The 26,272-nt window shown below is 35.1% G+C and overlaps 1 protein-coding gene across 3 annotated transcripts in view; it reads right to left on the reverse strand.

Moving 5' to 3' along the window:
* Positions 1-9,680: 9,680 nt before the first annotated feature.
* Positions 9,681-26,272, reverse strand: part of RASSF9 (Ras association domain family member 9) — a 28,276-nt gene continuing 11,684 nt past the window's right edge. For all 3 annotated transcript variants that reach the window (XM_065843863.2, XM_071799712.1, XM_071799714.1), the window contains exon 2: positions 9,681-13,649. In XM_065843863.2, coding sequence (XP_065699935.1) covers positions 12,374-13,649 — 1,276 coding nt within the window. In that variant the 3' untranslated portion in view covers positions 9,681-12,373. The remainder of the gene's footprint in view (positions 13,650-26,272) is intronic.

Consider the following 26,272-nt stretch of genomic DNA (forward strand, 5'->3'; position numbering starts at 1 on the left):
TGACTCTGGCTGCTGTATCAGCCCTGAAATTGCTTTAGATGCAGCATAATTTTTGCTGAAGATTCATCTCTGCTTATTTGAGAACTAAGTGTACCAGGTTCTCAGTCAGATCACTGTTTCTACCTTGATAAAATCTGAGCAATTCTTCCTTTTTTTTTTTTTCAGTGCCTCATGGCTTTTGCAGGCCTCATGGTACAGTTTCCAAGTACATCTAGGCTTTGAGACACTCTCAAAGCAGCAATTCCAGATCTTCTTTTGTTGTTTACTTGTCTGTTCCCAAGAATATTGTATCATTTGCCAAGTTAGGTGAGGAAAGGTGTATTTAACTTATTGTTGAGGAAAGTCATGCAACTCCATGTGAAATAGCTATTCCATTAAGATATAAATTGAGCTTAAATTGCAGATGTTCTTTTTCTTTCACATGTAATTTGCTGCTCAGCATGGGTGTGTATATTCAGACATTCACACAGTTCTGCAGGGAAGAAGGCTGTTTTCAAATAACATTATTTAATAAAAAGCTATTCGAAAAATTTCTTTCCAGAGGCTGATATTGAAAAAAAAAGCACATTTGCACCAAGAGTCTATCAACTTTGTTATATAGTAAGTTATCGAATTCCCATCACAACAAATGGAGTGTAGTAATTAGATGATGTCTCACATAGGACCATATGAATTTCGTTAGCTGGTGCCTTTGCTGAAACCATAGCTGAAGAATGCACAGGAGCATTTCTACTTACGGTGATTTCACACCTTAAATGAGATCCTTCATCTTACTTTTGTCAATCAGGGTAAATGCAATTATACTGAAAATTTCTCATAATGAACTGCTATTGTATTGAGTACTTTGTGTGTGGGAACCTGAACAATACGTGATGAATTGTGGTTCAGTGCACAGGCATAAACACAAGTTGTACATCAAGAAGTGTTTGCTGAAACCTGCTGTCCTCATGAAGTTCTGCTGATAATTTAAAGATGGGTAGACTCTGCTAACCTCCACTTCTTGAGCTCAGGGAAACTCATACTTTGATGAAAAAGCTCTTGGTTTGTTTGCTTCACTTTGCCTCTTTTAGCTAAAAGACCTTTTCCTTTCAATACAGATATTAGAAATGTCAGTGGAGAACCAAGAAAGTGAGATCAGGTATTGGTACTAAGTGAATTTCAGTTAGATCACTACTGGTGAAATAACTTTCATAAAATGCTTTGCAGGCCTTGAGTGAGGAATACCACATAGAAGAGTGTATTTTTGTTAAAGATATTGAAAGAGAGACTGATCCTTCTCAATCTGTTCCTTTTATTGTCTAACTTGCATTGTCATGTTCCATAGGGTATCTTAAAGCATGATTTTTTTTGTGGGAATGTTCAAATTTAATGCTTTTGTGAAGGGACTTTATCAAACACCCCAGATTTCACATCCTTTATCACTTTTTCAAGTTTTCAACTATACCCAGCCATTAGGTCCGATATCTTATCTATTAAGTGTTCTGATCCACCACTTTTCTCATCAAGGATCAGTTTTCAGATGCCATTCTTCTCAAATACACATTCAGTGCCTTTCCAGCCATGACCAGCTTGTGACGTAGACATAGTTGGAATGAAAGGGAGAAGGGATGGAAGAACATTTTTTCCTACAGTTTTCTGGGGTGTGATCATCTGAAAGGTCCATTGTGTATAAACTTCCAGAAACATTCTGAAAAAGATGAACAACTCCTTTTCCCTTACTGGCACAAGGTTCCTTTTATCCATGTAAGCTCAAGAGACCAGATCAATAGTTTGTAATTTAAAAGAATATGTGTCAATGCAAACCCTTTGACACTGTGTTCTCCTGTTTTTGTCATTTGTTCCAAGCCCATGCAATGTACCTCTTATTCCCTGGTCCTACAAACAACTGAGAATTTACCAAGATATATAACTGGCAGTGCAAGCCCAACATAATTACAGCATTTCTGCTCGTGCACTTCATGATTTACAGTGAATATGTAAAGAAAAAAAAAATGCAGAAGTCACTTTGCAGCTATAGTTTTATATTATAGCAACAGGTCAAAGCAACTTCACTGTGATTACATGACAGAAAGTTTAAATAGACTAAAGCAGCTCAGATTTTGACCCTAATAAAATAAGACCAAGACTCATTTTCATAATTTTACTTTGTACACTCAAATGCAGCAGAACTGTCCCAAGCGTAGACTGAAATAGTGAATGGAAAATTAAGAGTTAAAGCTGAAATAGTTTGAAAACATACAATTCATCTTAAAAAGCATATGGCATGCAGTCAAAAGTTAAAGCAGAAGACAGAATTAATATCTTTGGGCTATGGTATTTCCCTTTGCCATCTTTTGCACTGTTACACTGCTGCTTCCCCTCTTTTATTTTATATGGCAAACTATTTTCTCTTTTCTCTCATCCATTCTCCCCACCTTTTCACTTGTCAGGTGTTGCACACAAAGTACTCCCACTCTTTGGGCTCTGTAGTAGTACTACAGTTTCAGCAGCAGGAAGAAGGAAAGATTTAATGTGTGCCAGGGCTTTTTTGGTCTAGCTCCTTAGGACATTTCTGCTTCTCTTCTTCCACTGAAGTGCTCCATGATGTGAGACAGGATGGCAGAAACTAGATAGGAGGGTAAGTCTTAAGTATTAGTAGCATGATAGATCCACACCTAATTCTATTTATTCTATTTATTCCCTGGCTCTGACAGAAGCTTGAAAACTTTGAATGACTCAGTAAAGACACTATTTCTTTGTCTGCTTAGACAGTCATTGCACAGGCAGGTAAATCTCTACATGGTTTGACATGAGAGATATGCACTGTGGAAGCATAGGCAATACTTCTTTCAGCTGTCAGAAGGGAAAGTAGAAGAGAACTCCCAGCTTGTTTTATGAAATTTTCAGTTAGGCTATGACTACAACATAATTCCAAAACAAGCAGAGTTGCCCATTCTGGAAACAGTGGTGTTTTATAATAAGAAAAATATTTTATATCATTGTATCCAACCTCCTCTTTCCCTTCACCATTTTCTGACAAGGTGTGGGGTTTTTGTGTGTGTGTGTGTGTTTGTTTGTTTGTTGTTTGTTTGCTTGTTTGTTTTTTTCTGAGCAGCTGTAAATTTTAAAGGCAGATTTTAAGACATAAGGATCATCTGGTTTGATCTTTGCCTAACACAGGCCATAAAATTTCACCAATAATTCTTGTAGTGGAACATATCATCTTCACCTAAAATGTAAGTGAATACTGTCAAGCCCAATAACTTGTGGTTTACTAGAGCATAAAAACATCCTGTCTCAATTTAAGGAACCCTGGAGATGATGAATTTCCTTCTTCCTTGGCAATGGATGATTACTATCACTGCAGAACAGTTGTTTCTAATTTTCATTTTAAACCAGAAACAAATACAGGGCTGCCATATGATATGGGTGGGTATGGCTTGAGAGTTTGTCACGCCCACAACAAGGGACAAAATACTCCATATCTGTGTATGTGTCCTTGCTCTGCTGACCTTTCATAGCTATGTTTTAAGGGTTTCATGTTATGGTTGGCTCTAGTTCAGCTCTTACTCTACTTTTATCCTATTTCATGCTAAACCACACTTAAATTCATTCCTCTCTCAGGCTCAAAAAAGCTGCCCCAGGCCACAGAAAAGAGAAAGCATGAATTATCTAGTATGTCATGGGATGTAACAGACAGTGGATTGTGTGATGATGGTGCTTTTTACTCATATAAGATTATGTGTTAGGAGAAAAACTATGGCAACATGATTCAGTTGTAAGATTCAGAATTATCAGCCTTGTGAGCCAAGCATCTGCCAAGCATAAACGCACCGACTTCTGCATAAATCATTCTGGGAACTCAACTACCAGATGCAGCTGGTCATCTCTACAGCCTGCCTGACTGCATCAGGCACATAGGATCACGGAGTAGGAGAGTGTCAGCACAGGGAATGTCAGAAATACTAGTACTGTAAGAGGGAAACCTGAAAATGGAGGAAGATATATATATACACACATATATATATATACACATAAGTCATAGCAAGTCATAACAGTGTATTTACATACCCTTTTGACTTAAAAAAAAAAAAAAAAAAAAAAGAAAAATAAGATAACAAAAAACCCCAGCCTCTCCCACAAGGAAATTCTACAAATAGAGTTTCTTTATGTTCTTTGTGTGCTGGGGATTTTCTCTCAGTGTCAATCTATACTGTAATTGGCAAAATCACATATTTGCTTTATAAACACTTTTTTAAAAGTATTGATAAAAATAGTGTAGTAGCTGCACTAACAAGCCAAAGTGTCTAAAGCTGTGTGGACTGATTATGGGTCAAAAAGTCATTTGGGGAGAGTCATTGTCTAAAATGAAGGAAAAGCAAATCTCAATGAACAAAGTACAAATACAAACAAACTCTGTAAGATTATTATTTAAGAACATGAAAGATTAGTTAAACCAGTAGTGTATAAAAAACACCCAAACACACTATGTTTAAAAAAGTAAAATGAAGTCATATAGAGAATTCTATTAAAAACTGGAAAACTATCAGGGATTCACAACAAACTGTTGTACTTTTATGCAGAAATATAAGGATATTTACTTTTAGAAAACAGATGAGAGTGTTTTCTTTCCTTGTTTTATTCCCTTGAGTTTACTAATAGCATTAATTTGAACTACTCCATCACTCATTTAATATAAGAAGGAGTGTAACATATTTCTGAGGAAAATCTTACACTTTTTGTGTGCAGTTTAGGGAAGAGTCCAGTGATGGAATCAAAGCAGTTTCTCAGATGGTAGATATCAGGATATTTTGATGGAGACTTTTCTTACATACAACTCTGAGGCGCTGTTGTTGCTCAGTGAATTCAGGTGTTAATAATCTTTTCGGGCAAAACTGTGCTTTAAACCTACAATTTTACCAACACAAGAATTCCAAGACATTATCAAGACCTCCTGACCAGGAATTTAGTTTAAAGATCATAAAAATGTGTTGGTTTTGAACTATCTTCTTGTGTTTGAGCAAAAATTACATGTGGATCATTTTTTAGGCAATTTGCAAAGCCAGAACAGGAAGTTTGTTCCCCTTCCCTCTCCTAGTGAAAACGGAGTCTCACCTAATCACAAAATTAAAAAAAAAAAAAATAGCTTATCAGGAAACTATAGTTCATAAAGCATTCTCTTGCCACCTTCACTGAGATGTAGTTGTAGAACACTTGGGTTATAGCATATGCTGTGAGATGGATTTGCTTCCACTCCGAAGTCATATACAAACAAATTCCCCTTCCTGAATCTCATGGAATTTTACAGCAATGAAACAGTTACAGAAGCACAGGACTTGGCCTTTCTCTAAATGCCTGTGTTGCGTAGCTCAAATATTGACTTAACCACAAACACTCTCAGTCTGTAATTTTAGACATCAAAACCAAATATATGAAATATGTCTCGGAAAAGAATACTGAGAGAAACTATAGTACGCAAGTGACTAATCTGTATAGAAAGGAATAGTACCTTTTATTTTTTTTCAAAACACTAGAGCTGAAATTTACTCATATCATTGCAAAAAAAGAGAAATTAAAAGTCCTAAAGATCTGCTTGTTAATACAAAATCCTTCCCAAAGAAAGGGTGGGGGGTCAAATTCACAGAACAAAATTGTTTACATAGTAAAATAATCATCCAGATGGCAAAAATAAGCAACCCTGCTAATTGCAAATGTTAAGAGGAAAACTATGCCTGTTAGGGTCATCATCAGTAACAGTTTCATAACAACTATTTCAAGCTCTCAGCTTTAAGTATGCCAGAACAGTTTTGTGAACATTAGCTAATCCGTGTATTGCTAATCTATCCTTCTAGAAATGTGTGACTGTGTAATGCAGTCCTGGGTTTATGATTGACCTGGCCCTGTTTGACACGAAAATACCAGAAAAGAAATACCAGTTCAGAATTCTTTTTCATGTAACTCCTCTGCTGTCAGAATTCAGTGCAACTGTAAATAATGTAGGAAATATTTAAATCAAGATATTCCTATGTTACATAAAAACATCTTCTGAGCCATTTAAATTTCTCCATACATAAAGAGGAGCAAAAGTAAGGGCAATTTACTATATGCAAACTATTAAGAGGTTAATCAGCTTGGTGAACCAAAATTTAAGCAGTAACCTCCTTCCACAAGAAAGTATGTATATCTATTTTATGAATATTTAAGCAAAGTAAACTGTGAAGCAGGAGCTACTTAATCTGCAGTTTAAAACAAATCCTTGTACTCAGAAATAAAAATCACAGAAACATACTAATAGAATACCAAGTTGGAAGGGAAATACAGCTGATCTGAAGCAAAATAGGAATGAACATAAAATAGAAGAATATGATATTTGATGTTGGAAGAAATTCTAAATAAAATCTGATTTAACCACTCGAAAAAAGTGCTGATATGAACATAATAAAAGTTGCATGGAACTGTAAATACATTATTTAGATAAACTATGGAGTCATATAAGAATCTGGGAAAATGGTCAAATAAGCTTTACATTCTCACAGTCTGTGGCAACCTGTAAAAGAATTAAAATTACTATGAACAGTGTATGTTTTTTTCTGTCGCTATAGTATAATACAAAAAAGTCCACATTACTTCTAGGTCAGGAATGACAAAAGCTCTCTAAATCGAAAGATTCCTCACAGACAGAAAGAAATTAAGAGGTTCTTCGTCATGCAAATAACTCTCACTTTCTACCAGTAATCTGTAACAGAGTTGCTGACGTAGTACCCTCAGGAATGCACTGGTGAAGTGCTCAGATACTTTTGTGTTTTGTAGACTCCCTTGACGCTTCCCATTGTGGAACAACACAAATTTTTTTATCATAGCAAGTAACTGCATTACTTTCTCCATAGTTACTATTATTTGATCTATCCAAACTTGATACTGTGTAGGATTAAATTGAACTTCTAGCTGACATGAACTTTTTGTAGTAGTTGGACTTTTTACTTTATCTTAAATGAATCTTAACAAGACGATCCCTGTATTTTTCTTCACAAAACAGTTCCTCAAAAAGAATTATTATTTCCTGAAAAATCAATGTCAGTGGACGGATTGAACATTGCAAGTTACGTTTTCAAATATTCAGGTGAACTATAATCTCAACCAACAAGCTAGTCAAGCGAAATACGCATATAGTCATTGCATAAGCAAACACTTGCATTTACATGCTCTAAATTTCCCCACCCTTACGTGGGATTCATCTGACAAAGCTAGAAGTCAACAGTTCTTACTGTAAATATTTTTTAATATTGAATGATAATTTAGTTTTTGAATGAATTATTGATATGACAATCCTCAAATTCTACATGAATAAGACAGAAAGCTAGTTTGAATTCCAGTCAGATTTGAATTTTTTACACTTGAAAAATGAATGTATCATAAAATGTAAGCACTTATTTCACAATTCAGGAAAATATAAGGCAGGAAAAGTGAAATACTGTCCAAACATAGATATAGGTTCCCTGAATTAAACCTGAAGGCTTGTGAACCATTACAAACAGTCTCAATTGAAATTAGTGTCTGGATTCGAGTTGGACTTGATCTGTCAGAGATGCAAGGCAATCACAAATTTGATTCCAGAAAAACAGTCTGTAATCATCCATCTGAAAAGCTATGTTTGATGTAAGATATATTAACTAATTATTAGAATCTGTTAAGTTTTAGAAATAAAATATTGATGTCTGTATTTTATGTCCTAGCAGCCCTCTCTTTGGAAGAAAATAATTTCAGTCATGACCAGCTTTGTTTCAGAAAGGACTATGAGATTTTGACATAGTATAATATATTCTGAGTTGCTTGTTAAATTAAGAACAAAAATCAAACAAAAAAACTCAGAAAAAAACCAATAGCAGACTTTGGAATGAGACTATTACACTTTCCAAAACACTATGTCACAAAGACAATAAAATATTTTCAAAACAGATTTAGCAACAATTTAAATACATTTGAGGAAAATATGAATGGTTTTAATATATGAAAAAAATATTATATTATGGACACCGGAAATTTAGTCTATTTGTTTTTAAGTATGTTTATGTTGTCAGATGGAGGCCTGATAAAGAAAACAAACAGTTTATTTTTGAAGTTATAAAATGCCAAACAACCTGATTGTCTTAAATTCTGCAGAAGGATAAACACCACAGCTCTAGGAAAAGAAAAATATTATGTGTGTAATCATTATGAGCATACTACTGTTGGAAGAAAAGAGTCATTTATAACTAAACTGGTGAAACAGGAAGGGATGGTCTAAGGTGGGTTTAGAAAAAAACCCTTTGGATTAGAGACTTCTGTTCTTCAGTGGATGTTCCTCTTGCATGGTTAATGAAAATGAAAAATATTTTTTATTATGAACCCAGTGTTTCATGAGATAAAAATGAACAATAATAACATGGGGGTTTTTCGCTTGTTTGATTTTGGTTTTTATCAGAATGAACAGTCACAGGAATACTAAAAGTATAACAAGAAATGTTCACATATTATTAAAGAAAATATAATACGTTTCAAACAGAAAATAATTCAAAATAATATTTGCTTTAATTTAGATATCAGTACTTTGCTGAATTAGGTGCATGGATCTAAATCTTCATCCAAAACAATTAACACAATTAGACAATCAGAGATAGAAATTGTATTATTTTCTAATAATTATTTGTTTAATTACATCTATTTATGTCTTTACACAGTTGGAAATATGCAGAAACTAACAAATGATGATTCTGGGCATGTAGGAAAATGTAAAGCCTATTAATCTTGGCAGACGAAAGCTGCAAGTTGAAGCTCTCTATGAATTTCAATTTGTCAGTATCATATAATCGAATATTCTGTGTTAGCAATATGTATATATGTATGAAGCACAAGACAGCCAGTAGAACAATCCCTAAATGCACAATCCAAAGACAACTATATAATCTATAATTTTGAAGGGATAAAAGTTCTTGTGACTGCTCAGTTTCGTAGGGGAAAAAAAAAAAAAGCAATAATTCTGTAATTACATAGTAATTTTTAAGAACATAAATGGATGGTAAATACTGTAAATTTATACAGAATAAAATGATAATTATGTTTTATATTTGAAAGAACCATCAAGGTACTGAAATAGCTAATTAAATTGACTCATCTGCTTTCATCAAATTTGTAAAAGTACATAATAAAGTCAGGCAGAAACATGAGACTGGGGTATACACTGTGTTCCCTGGAAACTTTGAGTTATATTGGTTATAAATATACATATGTGAAACTACTTAAGTATGCAGGATCCAAAGACTTTGGCTTAGGCAAGTCCATTCATTTCAGAACTGTTAGCCTGGGTGACAGTCACTGAAGATATCTGCTTAGATTCATATCAAGGACTAACATATCCCACCCCAAAACAGTCATGATACAAGCCAAGTCTGGCACCTACTCACCATGATATTCCTCTTACTTTGAAGAAACAAGTGTCTTTCTATCAAAAAACCCTTGTGCGGATGAGTGTAATGGACTGGATTTCCTTTCATTTCATCTTGACATTTCACATTTCCACTCCCTGAGTAGAATTTTTCTCTCATCTTACATAGGACTTCTTTCATCTTCCTCTTTGTTGGTAAGTATAACATAGTCCATGGAAAATTTTATAAAATAAAACAAAAAAGGGAAGGTGGAAAGGGAACCGGTCTAAGAGAATGACATGAAATGAGGCAAAATGTTTTATTGTGCATTTCCTTATGGAAATTAAAAAAAACCAAATCATACATAGTTGAGAAAAAAGAAGAATAGTCAAGTAAGCTTCATAAAGTGTAGTTATAGCATTGTAAAAACAGACATAACAAGCATATGAAAAGTGTAGAGGTAGATAAACAGCAAAGAGTGCACAGAGTCTTTAATCATCTTGTACCTTTATCTAAATTCTGAAAGAAACAAGTAGGTTTGTGATCTCAAACTATAAGCTTCAAATATAAGATTCAAAACACAGGATTTTTTAATATTATTTTATTTTTTAAGAAATACTCTCTCCCAACCTATTTTTCCTAATTTCTTCTTAAAATACAGTAATACTCTTAAGATCTACACGTTGCAAGGGATGTACAATCAAGCATGTAGTGTGGATAAAGATCATCTCCGATAACCAGTAAAAGTTTCTATGGTTGAAATAAATCTCATAGAATATGAGTGGAAATTCTTTCCCCCACTGATCTTGTATAACACTTGCCTGCACAGGTGTGAATATTATTCTATTTGAATTCTTTATCCCTTAAGTATTTATATTAAAAAATTGCTCATTAGAAAAAACTGCTAGCTAAATTCATAAGAACTCATAGACTACATCAGCCTACTCTCAACATTAAGAGCTCTGTGCGTACTACTTGTCAGAGTGATGCCACAGAGTTCAAATGATGCTGAGTTGCGTTAATAAATTATTACAAAGATCACACATTTGATACATACTTGTGTTTCCATCAGGAGCTGAGTCTAAATATGACACACTACTACTGAAGTATTCAAATAACATCGTATGACAATAAACAACACAACACAAAATATATTAAGGCAACTAGCACACTTTCCCAGAAAAACAAAACAAACAAACAAAAAACAAACAAACAAAAAACCCATCCTATTTATAATATCAAGGATCAAAAACACTTAAAAAAAAACTTTTAAAAAAGACAAAATTTTAGAAAAGGCTTTTTTTTTTTGCCTTTTTCCTTTTATTTTTTTATTTTTTTCTATATTAAATATGTGCTAATCAGGAATTCTAGCACTTTGGTCATTTTAGAAAACTGATAGCTCACAGATATTTAAGAGAAGAAAAATACAGAAAGAGAAAGCAGTGAATCTGAAAGTATTTTACATTTATCCTTTTTAGGTCGTGTCCATTCATTTACTTTGTAGGCTTTGAATTCCAGCATCCGCTTGAATTTTACTAGAGCTAAACTTCATTTAGAAGCACTGTAACTACTACTCCATTCAAGTCACTTAATCATGAGTCTTAAACAGATCGATCTGCAAAATATAAACATGGCAACCCAGAAAATACTCAGGTACTCTGTTCGCAGAGTCCGTAGCTCAGGATTGGGAATCTTGTTTGGTAACTGAAGAGAAACCTCAGTTACACACCTTCACTCTGGATTAATAGCAATGTGCTGGAGAAGGATTTGAGATAAACTACTACATCCTAAGTGAAATCACTTGACTTAATCACATAGTTGTAAATTCTTGTGTTATGCATCCTTTTTTTCCTGGGGTCCAATATTTAATTAGCTACATATAAAAAGTGGATCAGCTCTAGCTGCATCCCAAAGTCCTCGCCAAGGATTTACAGGTCCATATCCCTGTTCCACAACAGTGTGAGATGCAATTTGACAGCCTACCTGCTATGTGAAAATGGTAACTACCTGGCTATTGGGAAACAGTGCCCAGCCAGAGCCAAAAATGTCCAGTTCCTGCCTGTCCCTTCTGTTATGCTTTATTTGGTAGTCATGATCTGAGAAGGTCTAAGACATTGGATCCGACTGCTGAAACAGGCAGGAGAAAGCCTTGCTGAAAATGCCCCTGGGGCTGGGTGTGAGCTTGGGATTTGAGTGCCTGGCACAAGCAGGATGTAGGCAGTTCTGACATGCCCACTGGCAGAAACTACATGGACTTAAGCATCACTGGGGCAACTACAGGGTAACGACAGATAAGTAGGGGCTTTAAGCATCTTAGAAGCAATTAAATGCTGCTGAAAAAGAATGGGAATTAAAAATCTACGTGTGTAAGATAATTTTTAAAACAGGACTTAGGTGTTTTTGAAAATATAATCCTGATAACTTAAAACTATATTTAAATACACAGCATAAATGCAATTGCATTTTTTTTGTCCTACAATATCATAAAAACTATTTTTAACAGATTACATGCTCGATTACATGCTCGATTATATATTCCTTTACATCAGCTTCATAGCAGGGAAACTCCATCTGAATAAAGTTAATGTAACAGAGCAGAAAATTAAGCTCTCTGTTTAGTTTGGTCTAATCTCTAATTCACATTCCTAAAAAGTCAGAGATGCAGAAGTGGACCCAAAGATTAGGGGATATCAAATCTCCAGACTTTTGGTGCAAGCCAGTCCAAATTCTCATGTTTCAATAATACAAGGTCTGAACAGTCTATCCTGATTTAGCAAAGCCAACAGCCTTGCACCTATTAGTTAACTCACGAGACTGCCCATGCATTTAAGCACAAATATACTACTAAGCGCATAAATAGACAGTTTACTTTGCTACAGAGGTGCCACAGTTTTAACATCTTGAAGAGCTGAAATCCCAAGACAACAAGGTTTATTAATTCTTATAAATATTCTCCAAAATATGATTTTTCATGAATGTGTGACTGTTTTCAACTATGTTGACAACAGTACCATGTCTCCTGAAGTTATTTCAGAGTCCTGACTGTGTGTAGAGCTAATTCCAGTGTCAGAGTCTGTATCATTTATGTCCAGATTAGTCACTCTATGAACAAAGTCAGGAGCAGCAATGCTGTTACTGGAGATGCCACTGCCCTTGGATGGCTCCTCATCTGATGGAAGCCTAGCTTCAATGCTGTCTTTAACATGTAGTAAATTAAATTCTTCTGTAAGAAGTTCATATTCTTTTTCCTTCTTTTGAAGCAGTGAGTCCCTGTAGGTAAGTTCTTTCTGAATGCAGCTCAAGTATGAGTTAATTCTCAGACCATCTTTCATACTTTTTTCCAGCTCATATTTTACACTTTCCAAATTTGAGTTTTCCGGTTCAGCATTGGCAGCTCCTTCTGTGCAAACATCATCTCCATTTTTTTCTGTGCATATACCATGTACCTCTCTTTCAATTTCAGCACACAGTTTCTCTATTAATTGTTTGTGATGTTTCAGTCTCTCTTCAACCTGTAAAATTCCCTCACTTTTACTCAAATAGTCATGCACATCTTTTTGATCATCTGGCCTAATGCCTTGCTGCTCAGCCTCACTTGGATTGATCATTAAATAGGACTCCTGTACATAATTTTCTCCATCATTTGCTACACGATCAAGATGGAATTTCGCTTCACATTTTTCAATTTCCATATCTAGTTCCTTCATTCTAAGGACTTGTTGATGAATGGTATGATCTTGAGAAATGATCAGATGAATCAGCGTCTCCATGTTATCTCTCTCTTGCTGAACACTGTCCTGTTTAAGCTTGGCCAGTTTCCGGAAAGTCTTCCTGACAATTTTCTTTTGCTTGTCTATTGGCAACATCTTCATGTAATTCGCTGGACTGAGGTCCCACTGTTTTTCTATATTTTGTACTACCTTAGCTTCAGCAGTCTTCCACAATGGAAATGAGAGGAAAGCATCCGACTTTACCAACACGAAGTGCAAATTAGACTGCTCTTCCCCCCAGGCCTTCCAAAGTCTCAGAATCTTTGTCAAGGGAGGAAGGACTCGCTCTGAGCCTCTCCATTTTTCTACAATGCAGTAATCACTTGGTTTTCCAAAAAGGACCTTTTTCTCTCCAAATGTTGCCTGATGCTCCTCAAGCAGTGCTTGAATCACTTCTGTGCAAGTTGTGCGCTTTGTCAGGCCACATACAATCTTCTCTTCCTGGCAAACCCAAACCACAATTTCTCTTTCATTTGAAGCCATGTCTTTGTTGGGAGACCTGGAAAATAAGAAGAGACCAACTATAAATTACATATCAATGTCACAGACTGTATGAATAATAACTATAATTCTGATATGACTACCACTTTTAAAAATCCCTGTATTTCTGTACAAGACAATACACTTGTTTAAGCTACATGAAGAAATACCTTTGGATTAAGTAACACAAATACACACCCATTTCAGCTACTGCTTTAATATTATCACTAATTCAGCTGACCGTGAATCTCATACAAAAAGTTTTTTATCAAATTTAGTTTATGTACAGACAGTAAATCTGTATTAACAATAAGTGATAAAGTTTGACAGTCTGCATTACATTTCCAGACTGTCCTAGGATAACAAAACTTTCAAATCTGCATATCTGTTCTCATCACACATTGCGCAAACATTTGTAATCTCTTAATATCAGCAAGGCAGGAATCATACTTCCAAATATGCACTGAACATAGAAGGACTGAGAAAAGATGATTGAACACTGTCTAAGTTAAAAGAACTTGATGATAGGATAAATCTATAGCTCTTTTGCCACACTTGCACCCACACAAGCATAAACACCATTGTTTTCCACTGTGATTTTTCACTTAAAAGTCTCAAGAAATTTGTTGCTTTTCCTGAAGTACTGAATAGCTTGAATTCCAGTGAGCTGTGAGAGAATACCAACTATGATAGAATATATATAATGGTCTGTATTTTATAACCTTTGTAATGATACAGAAATTCAAAAAATGTAAACAGTTTTAATTTTTAAAAAGATTATTTATGAATTCCCATGCATGTGGTATTAACCTGACATTAGCAGTTGGTACCTCTTTATGCATTGCAGTAACTTCAAATGTCTAAGATTCCATTATGGCTACTATAGCCATCTAATCAACATAACCTGTGGAACCTACAGAGTGATTCAGCTGACCCAATAGAGAAGTTCATTTTACAGTTAAGTCTTAAGTTTGTCCCCATCTGAGTAGCCCTAGATGGTCATAGGCCTATATTGCCAGGGTGGCCTTGTGGAACCTGTCCAGGATATTCCTGTTCTCTGGCCTTCACATGTATAATTTGCTACTTGCCCAGACCTGGTGATTTGGCCTCTTGCCTAAAAGGATAAAAAAAAATGAACTCCCTGGGGAAAAATGCATTTCTTTGGATTTTCTAGTATCACTTCCAGTTCATTTGAATGAATGAAATTTAACCCAGTCTGACAGAGAAAGCTTGAAAATGACAATTTGGACAACATTCTGATGGCTCAATACCACATTTGTTTCTATCTGGGACTACTTATTTGTAGTACTTTTCTAGCCTTTTAAGATGTAGTAGAAATGGAGTTTTACTTAACTATGGACTCTATGATTGTTAAAGTGATCCAACTTGTTGGTTTTTTTCTTTTTTTTTTTTTTTTAATTACTACACACCACAAGACACAAACAGCAGGCCAATAAATTGAACTATAATTGACTCAGCTCTAGGTGCCACTCTGACCAGGAGGCAATCATCCTTAAAAGACGGGAGTCTGCAAATGAATACTATAAAACCTTCAAGAAGGAGTTTATGAGTATCATCGCACAGGAGAGCTCTTTCTAACTGCATTGCTCCAGGTCTTGGAACATTCCTCTTTAAAATTTGTGTTTTGGTAGATTAGTCTGAGTAATGACATCATTTTGCTGCTTCAATAGTTCCCTCTTACAGGCCAGCATTTTACATTTTTAAAACTGGTGTTGAAAAGATTAATAATATTTTCACAGACTACTTCCCAAAATAGGACAGCTTTGTCACACACAGAAAATGGCAAAATGGCACAAAGAAACAGAATATTAAAGTTTAAATGGGGGGGGGGAGTGAAAGACAGTACCATATTAAATGGTATTACCCTTAAGTCAGTATCTGCAAGGTTTTTTACTTTTACAGAATACAGGATGCTATAGAAATATTTTTGTCTGTTGACAGATTGATAGTTAAATGGAACTTACATAAATAGACAATCAAAAGGTAAGTCAGCTGTGACTGTCAAATAACTCAGTGTTTGTTTTACACTACAGACAGAAAAAGAAAAAAAACCAACACGTAAACTACAGTTACATTATGTGTTAAGCATAAAATTACGCTAAATTAATTATGAAAAATGTAATATCTCAAACAATGTCCACTATTGATACATAAATAATTGACGTAGAAATAAAAGTATATTATCAGTCATTGAATTTCAACTTATAAAAGGACAGAAAAGCAAAAATTAACTAGGCATAAAAACATAAGAAATACTAGTGTAGGACTGTGAGGAAGTAAACTCAGAGCACGTCTTTGCTGTTGTTTTTGTAACCAATAATTACATTTCAGAGAATAAGTTATCTCAGTCTTTTAGCATTCTTCTGAGAGTCTTACGTAATTTGTTTTCACATTGAAACTCTTCCTGTTGTTTTCTTTTTCTTGTTTTTTTTTTTTGTTGATTGCCATATTGTCTCCTAGTCACTGCTTTTAACATGTAACAGATTATGTGAGCTAAGCTTTTTCCATGCGTTTGTCACAACATACATTATCTTTATTTTTATTCAGTAACCTCACTGAATTTTTGATCCTTTTTTTTTTTTAATCAAAAAGAACGAATGAGTCATTTATAATCTTACAGTGCCATGGAATCCTAATGTCATGTAAAAAATCAAAAGGGTTCTTTATTATCTACCACTATAAAATGGTAAACTGATGAGGCCCACCATGGACCTTTTAGGTAAAATTTATCCTCTAATTCTAAATCAGAGTTAATTCAGTACCAGACAAAAATGAAACTTCAGCGTGTCCGTCACAACATAACAATTATTAAAGACTTGCTTTCAGGATGTAAGACGATGGTAAAAGGAATCATGTTTCATTAAGCTGTGCTTTCCTCAAAGAAAGTGGAGAGCAGATTCTGTATATATGAAGTGGAATTTGTCCCCCTTAGGCACCTGGAAGTTAATATTTTAGTATAAATTCACCATCAAAGTTCCTCCTTGTCATGAGAGGAGAGTAGACCTCCAAGGAGAAAGTCATCACAACCTGCTCTATCTATGTTCATTGGGATGAATCTTCAAATGAAGCTATTTCTTTCTTTCATTAACTAGAAGAGACCTATGTGTCACCTTCAACTAAATAGCTCATTTCCAGGTAGCTAAATACAGGTAAGTGTAATCTAATCAGACTCTGGTTTATTGTCTGGTGGATATGTAACAGAAATGGTTCAGACAGTAGTAGATTTAATAAAGATAACTAAACAGGGGACCTATGTATTTTGACTTCATACCTTAGATTAGATGCTCATTATTACATTTGCCATTCAGTTTATTACTATCATTCATAAGGAAATCCATAAAGTCATTTCAATACTAAGGAAGATCTAATTGAATTTGTAATTTCTCATCTTAAATAAATGTTGGTCATTGACAGTGATTTTTTTTCTTGCAATTTAATACTAAAAATAACAATATTCGGCAACAAGATCTGCTTTTAAGTGGCCATTTTATTGAAGAGGCAAACTTCTATTTACTGATTCCTTGGCCTTGACATCTTGCAGTTTTGTAAAGAAAGCAGAAGACCTGTCATTTTCAATAACATATCAATTAATGAGTCTCCAATACCTAAGGTGTTTATTCAGTTTGAATGTTGGACTTTCTTGAAAAATAATTTCAGTAACAACTTATTAAAAACTAGCTAGACAACTCCTTCACTTTTTCAAAACTTTATTGCTTTTGCTGCAAACAGGCTTTAAAGCTTTCAGTTCTGGCTTGAATTCTGTTTCTTTGAACTGATCACTGCAATATTCTATTTATCCATCTATGGTTTTAAAGCCTTGATGATAACGAAAACATGCAGGTCTACCTTTTTTGTGCAGTTGCTTGTTGCTCAGGAACAGATTAGAATTTAAGCTTAAGAATGGTCAAAAGTACATTTTCAATCACTTCTGTCTGTTTGTTTTTATCGCTAGTTTTTATGCCTTCTACTCTTTGCTTCTCTTCATCATGACCCAAAAAAACATTTTAATCACTTTATAGACCTCACACAAAGTCTTGATTGTGCCAGCACAAGCTGATTGTTGCATGTCAGATATAGACTTCATTAATTTACTATGCAGGCCTAAGGGAAGAAAGGTAATACATTCCAGCAATGCATAGACAAAACAAAAACAAGTACTTATGTTTCACAAAGTCAGAATGTGAGATAGCTTAAATGCTGGAAGCAGCACTTCTGATATCCACTAGCTTTATTGGATGTCAGGTACAAAAATATAAATACCAAACACATAATTCTTTGTCTTCCTGAAAATTTTAAAATTCTTCCTAAGTATGCAAAATATAATGTTATAACCAATCACTTCAATCAAATAAAAAGATCCTCCTACTTTTTTAGAATTTCATTTATGCATCTACAAGATGTTACATTTTCCTTACTAATTTCAGCAAATATTCTGTTGGGACTAGATTGCTTAGATATTAAATTATTAGCAGATTAATATAGTGTTTCTGAAATATCATTGACTTTCAAAGAATATTCTGTCTCTGTTGAGAAAAAAACACAGGTAAAACTCTCATCTCCCTTAAGTGTAATAAAATCTTTGTAGACTTTCACAGAAAAATAAAATGGAATTCCTTTCTCAACATTCCCATATTTCTTGATGTACTCTCCCCAAGGAACTAATCACACTCAGTAACTGAAAAATACCTAGATAACAGCTAGAAGTTTCATAACGAAGACATTTTTGTCAACCCTTACTAGCACTATTGTGTAACGCTTCATTTATTTTAAATCATCATGACCAATGGAACCAGTATGAAGTCAACACAACTATTAATGTTTCTGTGTTCAGAAAGGGATTAAAAACTTTAGATTGTGATCATGATCAAAAATTGTATTAATCATCTCCTCCCAGTGACTGAAATAACTTATACAGAGTAAAAAATCTGCAGGTGAAAATAAATGGCACACAAAGCAATATATCAACCCTTTGTTTGGAAATGCATACAACTTAATAGCTTACAAGTTTGACATAAAGATTTTATGCTGGAAAGCCATTTGTGTGAAATAGCTTAGTCATTTTTTCACCAATTTATTGGGGAAATCATATTTTATAATCTTAGTTTTCAGAGGTGGAAGAGATTTTACTTATATATTAAGTAAATCGCTGTTAATGAGTTGTTATATAGCTGTATCTGTTAGAAAGTACAAGTGTTCGTGGGCTGGAATATTCTTGTACTTCTTAGTGTAACATCACCTTTTTTTCTTTCATCATTCCATTTGCAAATGGCACATAGTCTGTAATTAATTATGTTTTGTGTCAGAAGGAGTGCTTCTAGTTTTGTGCTAGCAGATGATATAACTAATTTATTCAATTTTAATGTAGAAAATGAATAAAATTTTCTACTTTTGAGATATTTTATTCTCTTCACCTGGTATTTGTTTGTTTGTTTTGATGCTGTGCTTGCATAAATACATTTCAGCATACATAGGACCCAGGAAGCCACCCATCACAGCTATAATTTGCAATGCAAAAGAAAGGAAACAGAACAGTAACTTACAAACAGCCTCCTATCGACAGCATAAACCCTTTCAATAGCACATTTGAACATATAGTCTAATCTGCAGCACATCAGATGATAATTGTGGTTTATGATTTACCGACTGCCATGGCGGGGTCCTCAGTTGACCGCAGCTCTCAGGTAGATGCTGTTGCCATGACCTCCCCAGAGGAAGGTCAAACTGCCTCTAAACTTCTAAGAAACAAACCCTGACATTATGTCAAGATACCACCCAGAACAATTCACTTCTTCAGTAGAGAAACCAAAAGCGAGAAAACAGAGAAGAAAAAAAAAACAAAAAAAAAACTTTAAGAGACAACCCTCCTGCTGTCTACTGTACCCTTGCAGTGAAGGCCTTGCCTAGAGCTTCAGTGTCTGCCATCTCAGTGCTTTCCTGGAGTCCACTAAGAAAGATGAAACTCTCATGCAGAAGCTGGCAGGGTCTGTGCTGCCTGCAGCTCCCAGCAGGCTGGCCCTTTCCCAGGCTGCTCACTCACAGCTCCTCACTGAGACCTTCATCTGCTTCCTACCAAGCTGCATAGTCCCCCAGCCATGCCCACTCAGTTGCTGAGCCACTTTCGTCTGAAAATGGTGTGACATAATGGCATAAAAAATCCTAGGAAAACAAGAGACGTGTGCCACAAAAGCATTTAATAATCTGGTACCAGTTTTCAAGGGGGATGGTCTTTAAGCACATTGCTGGGGCATGCTAATCTGCACACTTGGATTTTGGGAAGTGTGTATTTGTGTTATGGTTTTCTCTTTGTTCTGCACCCATAAATGTTTTTTTGGTTTTTTTTTATTTCATGTGCAAAGGCCCAGACAGCACATGCCTTGTTTAAGCACAGAGATAATAACCTCTGTGTCTCTGTGTCTCAGATCCGAGACATAACTACTTATAAAATAAATCTGATGGCTTTTAATTATATTTACTTGCTGGAAACAAGGAAAGGACAAAATTACAGGTATATGTGCTTGATACAAACAATCTGCATTTGTAGCATAGGACGCATGGTCTATGTCATTTGAGAACTTCTGATACCAGTGATATTTGCATGTCAGGGTATATAAGGGCTGATTAATTTATCAGTCAGCACATTCCATTTAGAAATGATAATATATATATATTGCTTTTATTACTTATTTTTAAAAATCTTAGCATGTTACCATATATACATATACATATATATATATATATATAAAGCATATATGAGAGTGGAAGAATATTCTCAAAAGAAAAGATCAAAACATATTCTGGCTCTGTGGGATTTTTATCTGTGAAATTTGGAAAAACGTAAAGCTATTGGTGCCATGTGTTGCAGCCCTTGTTTGGAAAAAACTAACTTAATGTGATCCAAATGGATTTTTGACAGTGAGTTTAAACATTAAAGCTATAAAGAATACACAGCCCATATGAAAGCTGAGGTCAGAAGTATTTCAACCTTTCAGGCACAAATGGATCGTATTAAAAGTTCACACCAAGTTTATTCAAACTATCCACATTTAATCCATCTTTTTTCTCAATGTTCTGTCACCTTCTGTAAAGTTATTCAAAAAGCAATAAAGGCCAAATCTCTTACTCAGTATGCCTCCTGCCTAAGCAGATTACATGCTCTGAGTTTCCTAAGGGCAGCAATGAGGAAGTATCTTCTCTCTCACCACCCACTGAAGCTGGAATTACTCCAAAGCCTTAGGGTTCAAGACAGCCTACTAACTAACTGCATTCCCATTCCCCTTCACCTATGCCTAAAAAACAGTATTAATGGAATCACAGTTAATGTTCATATCATACAGGAGATAGAAATTCCATACATGAGGTGTCAGAAACTTGGTCCTTCTTCCATTCTGCATCACATGAAAGTCAGGGTAATGTCTAGCTAAAAAGTATCATGGCAAGGGAAGATTCGTACTTTAATAGGAATAAAACCCCTCGACACAGGTAAGCAGAGTAATCCTAATACTGCAGTAAGATTTCTAAAGAACACCATAGAACTTGTGAAAACAAAACAATTATTTCAAAACAAATAACTTAAATTTCTCTCAGCCATCTGGTTCTGCATCCATTTAATGTTACTCTATAATAAAGCTTCCTCCTTTAAAGAAATGTACTTAGGCACTCATTAAAAATAAAAAAAAAAAAAAAAATTAGGCATCTAAATGTTGATGTGACATTTTTCAAACATACACATATACACAGTGGTTCAGTAGTTCTAATTGAAATATTTCAGATATTTGAAAAAATTAAACAATTTAAACTAAGGCTATGTTAACTAGCTATGTACAACACATTTCCCCTAGTCTAAGTTTGTGTTCTTGCTGTAATTCCTTTCTAAATGAATACATTTTTAACTCAGCAAGACTCCCATACTGTCAGGAAGCCTTTATGAAACATTTTAATTAGCAGCAGCTGTTGACAATTATGTCCTATATCAATTATCATTTGTGCACTTAAAATTATAACTAGTTTCTTAATCCCTTCTGCAGAGGAATACCACCACCTCAGTTAGCTACTGTACAATATTGCATATATTATAACTCAACAATGACCTATGGTGAAAATTTTTGTACATCCAACCATTTTACACTTTATTAGTGCTCTATGACATATTTCAGTAAAATATTTTTAATTGGAATGCCATAGTGCTATTCTGTCGTAGAATAAATAACATTAAAAGTATGTCAGTTTTAGAAAAAAAAAATCTTTATGATAATTATTTTATGGTAAATAAGTCATTCACACCAGGTTTTTGCTGACTTAAAATGTCAGACTTCAGTAAAAATCCCGTGGGAAATTGTGTGTTTCATTCTAATAATGGTACTGCTTGCACACAGGTGCCTGAACAGGACCCAATATTTAAGAAAAAAACAAAAAACACAAACCAACAAACGGCACTACTTAAAACAGATATAAAAGAAATAAAATTATACAACAAGAAGAACCAAGGGGGACTGACAGTAATAATTCCATCATCTGATTAGTAGATGGACAGCAGAGTTTATACTTGGTAGAAAATAAGCCAAGAAATTGCACTAACTCAGAATGTTGCACTACTAGAAAGAAATGAAAGACATTGTACAAGGAATTATACATTTTGCTCAGTAGATAAGAGTGATAGTTATGGCTGATTATCCTGAACATCCTCCCGCCACCCCTTCATTTAATAATGATATAACTCTCTGTCATTGCTCCAGTGGCAGATACTGTTTTGCAAAATCTCATTGGCAAAGTTCTAGGGTAGATTTTCAGCAGAGGTGACCAAAAGGTTACCAAGTCCTATCCTTCAATTATTACGTCTGCCCTGCACCATGTTTATGCTCCCAACCACTTAACCTCCAAGCAAATGCAAAGGCTGCAGTCTCCATTCAGATGAAGTTTGCATCTGCCCCTGCCCTTTTCTCCTGTCTTACCTCTGAAATAACTTCTCTCCCCCTAAGGGTATACATTCACTATAAACTACATCTACACTTTAAATCTGCCTTCCTGTCAGACAAATCATCATTTCTCCACTGTATATTCAAAGTCAAAAGGTTGATAAGTGGATATTAGTCAAAAAAATGTTTGGAATTGTGATAAGTAATATCAGCAATTATGTTGTATACACAAAATGCCATGACAGGTAACAAGTTCACTGTTTCAGGTCTGTATTTTTGGTGACCTGATACCGTGGAGGTTTGAGAACAGAGGAAAGCTAGCTGTCCACCAAAATATTTTCCAAGATGAGCAACAATAACATTAACAATTTGCTTTACTAGGAAAACATGCTTTGATGTGTGTATTGCAACTACTACCACAGAAGCAGCTGTGACACAAGAATGGAAGATCCAGGAAAAACTCCAGAGCCAAAACAAACACTGGCATATTCAGTGGTAATAATTCTTTAGACCCTGATGGAAACAATGCAAAGATGGGCATTTTCAAATTCTTCAGTGTTACTAAGCAAGATTCAAAAATCACTAATATCAACATTACAAATGCTACATCTTGGTTTTGTGCAGTGGGTAGTTCGCACTGGTTGCTAAATGAAGATGTCACTGCTATTTTTCATCTACCAAAAGAATTTTGCTATGTTGCAGAAATATAATTCTCTATTTTGTTTCAGTGTCTAAGTTGATTAAACTGTACAAGCTTCATGGGGCTCCTATTAATAATGTACAGAATGTGTCTAAAATTCCATCACTTTAAATAATACATAAGAAGTAGAAAAATTTATACCTCATTTAGAACACATGCTTGTAAATGGTGAAGTCAGAGCTGTTATTACAGCTAACAGATTTTTTTTTAACCTATTTCTCCCATTACAACTTTTATTACTGCCTTTTAGAAGCAGCCTAGTTGTTTACAAGCTTTTGACATCAAAGAAGCATGGGGAATTCCAAGGGTTAAAAGCAGGATTTTTGTGGTTGTTGTCATTCCATGCAGTTCAGTTTAGCTTCTGTTGAAAGGCAAACATATACTATTGCCCTCCCTTGGGTTTGTTGACATCTTGTTCAGTGAAGAAATAAACAGAAAGCATTCTGAGGCTGGGTCTGGACTACCAAAACATGAACAAAGCACACTATAGGGAGACCAGTGACAATAAGGTAAGCTGAATAAAAGAGTAAGATAAAGACAAGGAAATAATAAGATTTTCTGCCAGCTTTCCAGTACTCCCTGGGCTAAAAGGAGGCTGGGATGGTTACCTTCTTATGAACACTTATACACAGTGCATGGCTCAAACAGCTCAGTGTACTTCTCTACTCCTGCTGGCACCATGTGAGGCAGATGCTAACCTCATTCACAAAGGAAAGAAAGAAAGTCCAGATGGACCAGGTTTCTTTTCACCAGTCCTCAAGCTGAGGTCAGGCTCAGCAAAGCATCTCTGCGTTTTCTTATAGTCTTTTTCTGATGGCTACCTACTCTAACTATTTCTGTAGCTGCTGTAGCAGGAGCCTGTGACGAGTTTCAGAGTTTGAACACTCTACTTCTTGATTCTGAAAAGGAATATTGTAGGAATCACTATTTTTAACTTCTTTTTTTAAAAAACCCCAACACTCTTCAGACCCATCCCCAAAATATACAAAATTATTTACAAAATAACTATCCTAGGAAAGTTATTGCCCTAAATAATATTTTATCACTGTATCTAATCTTATAGAATAGCAATTGTATGACTTAAATTATCTAGAAGTAATTTAGGCAATCTGATGTCTCCCTGACATTCTTATCTCCTTGCACGTGCCAGCTCTGCTAGTCCAATCAAAGAATTTCCACCTGGATAAACTGGCAGAAAAAATAAAGACACTTTGTTGTTATTGTTGTTGTTATTATTTGTTTTTGTTTGTTTGTTTTTTGAGTAGTGCTCCTTGCATTGGGTTCCATGGTGTCAGGTGAATATTACCAGTGCAAAGGAAACAGCAGAGTGACCAGGAGCCTGAAAAGGGGAGTTGGGACTGCCCTTTGTGCAACAACAAGCCTTTAGATATGTTCAGCCACCTCACCAAACTTAACTCTTTCTTAATGTATTGACATCCAGTGATTTTTCAAAATATTGGCTTTTTATATCATAAAACCTGCTCTGAGTATCTTTTTACTGTTTGCCAGGAGTAAGAAAGGCAGGATTTGGTTTAATTTTCTTCTGTATTTTCTGCAAGAAATTTTGCAGAGAGTGAACCATCCCAATTTGAAATGATACTGTATGATCTTTCCAGTTTCATTTGCTTTCATTAAATTATATTGAAGATGTCATCTCAAAAGGGGTTCTATCAAGACCTAATTTACAATCAATTTTTTTTTCTAATTTCTCCCTCAAGCTTTCTAAAAGATAATTCAATGACGAATGTGTTCTATTACTTACAGTATCTGAAGAGCTGAAAGGAAAAGGAGATGTTGAAGTGGACCCTTATAAAAATCTTCACCCTGAAGAGCTAAATTAAGTACAAGATACATAATTATGCTAACAAGCAGAGTGGACATAAATTTTCAAAAAAAGAAATCTGAAGCATTTCACTGTGAATTGACAATCTGAGAGATTTATGCAGCTTGTGCTTTCAAGTAATTTTCTAAATTTGCTTATCAATGAATGCTTCAATACATAGTTAGTCAGACACAGGCTGATTTGGCTTCTGAAATATCACATCCTCTCTGAAGAAGCTACTGAACAAATGAAATAAATTGTTAACCAGCTGTGCTCTGCCCTAGCCATGGATATGCTAAAGAAGGCACAGGAGCTTGCAAAACTAGTTCTAGCCAGCTGAGCAATAGAGGTAGGAAAGGTAAGAAGGAAGGAATTGTTGTCTGGAAGCAAGATTAATGCTGGATCACAAAGATCAAGAGTGATGGGAAATCCACTGGACTGATGTAAAAAAGAAAGAGTAGGCAAGAAAGAGAAACAGAGAATGGTGTTCCGTAGCGCACACACACAATACTTTCAGGTGTGAGAAGATAAAGGAAACTGACTGCAGAGTAAAGATGTTCCCTGATTCAGATAAAAAGCCATGTAAATCCTAAAATATTCGAATGATCATGATTTAAGCCCCAAAACTGTTCTAGAACAGGGATAATGAGTACAGATAATGAGTTTCCAGCTGGGGCCACCTGAAGAGGCTCATAGCCTTCTCAATTGCCCATCACAACCCTCCCACTGGAGCTGAGCTACTTGTCTGACCTCCAAACCATATGAGTCATGATGAATTAGACCATAAAGATAAAGGCCTTGTTAAGCCATCTAAGATAACCCACCTGAATGTGATTGAACAATTTAGGAAGAAATCATTCACAAATTTGATGCAGCTGAAAAGATGGTAACCCCTGATAGAGGATTTGTGATGAACAGTGAGAGCAGGTGTGGTCCAAAAACCTGCATTGGGCACAGTTGAAGCCAAACAAGGCTTCAAAGAGGTGTCTGTGGCCAAAGACCAAGGTAGGCCCAAGAAATGATGGGGTTAGTTTTGTGAGACACATCTATGGTAGGATAGCAATTATGCCAAGAGGGCTGTGACACCAGAAAGACACTGCAAACTACTTGTTGTCTTCAATTCACAGAAAGTCAGACTGACTCAACAATCAAAATTAATCCAATGTTTTTTTTTATTTCACACATCC

Source organism: Patagioenas fasciata, chromosome 1 (genome assembly GCF_037038585.1).
Source record: "Patagioenas fasciata isolate bPatFas1 chromosome 1, bPatFas1.hap1, whole genome shotgun sequence".
Taxonomy (NCBI): Eukaryota; Metazoa; Chordata; class Aves; order Columbiformes; family Columbidae; genus Patagioenas; species Patagioenas fasciata.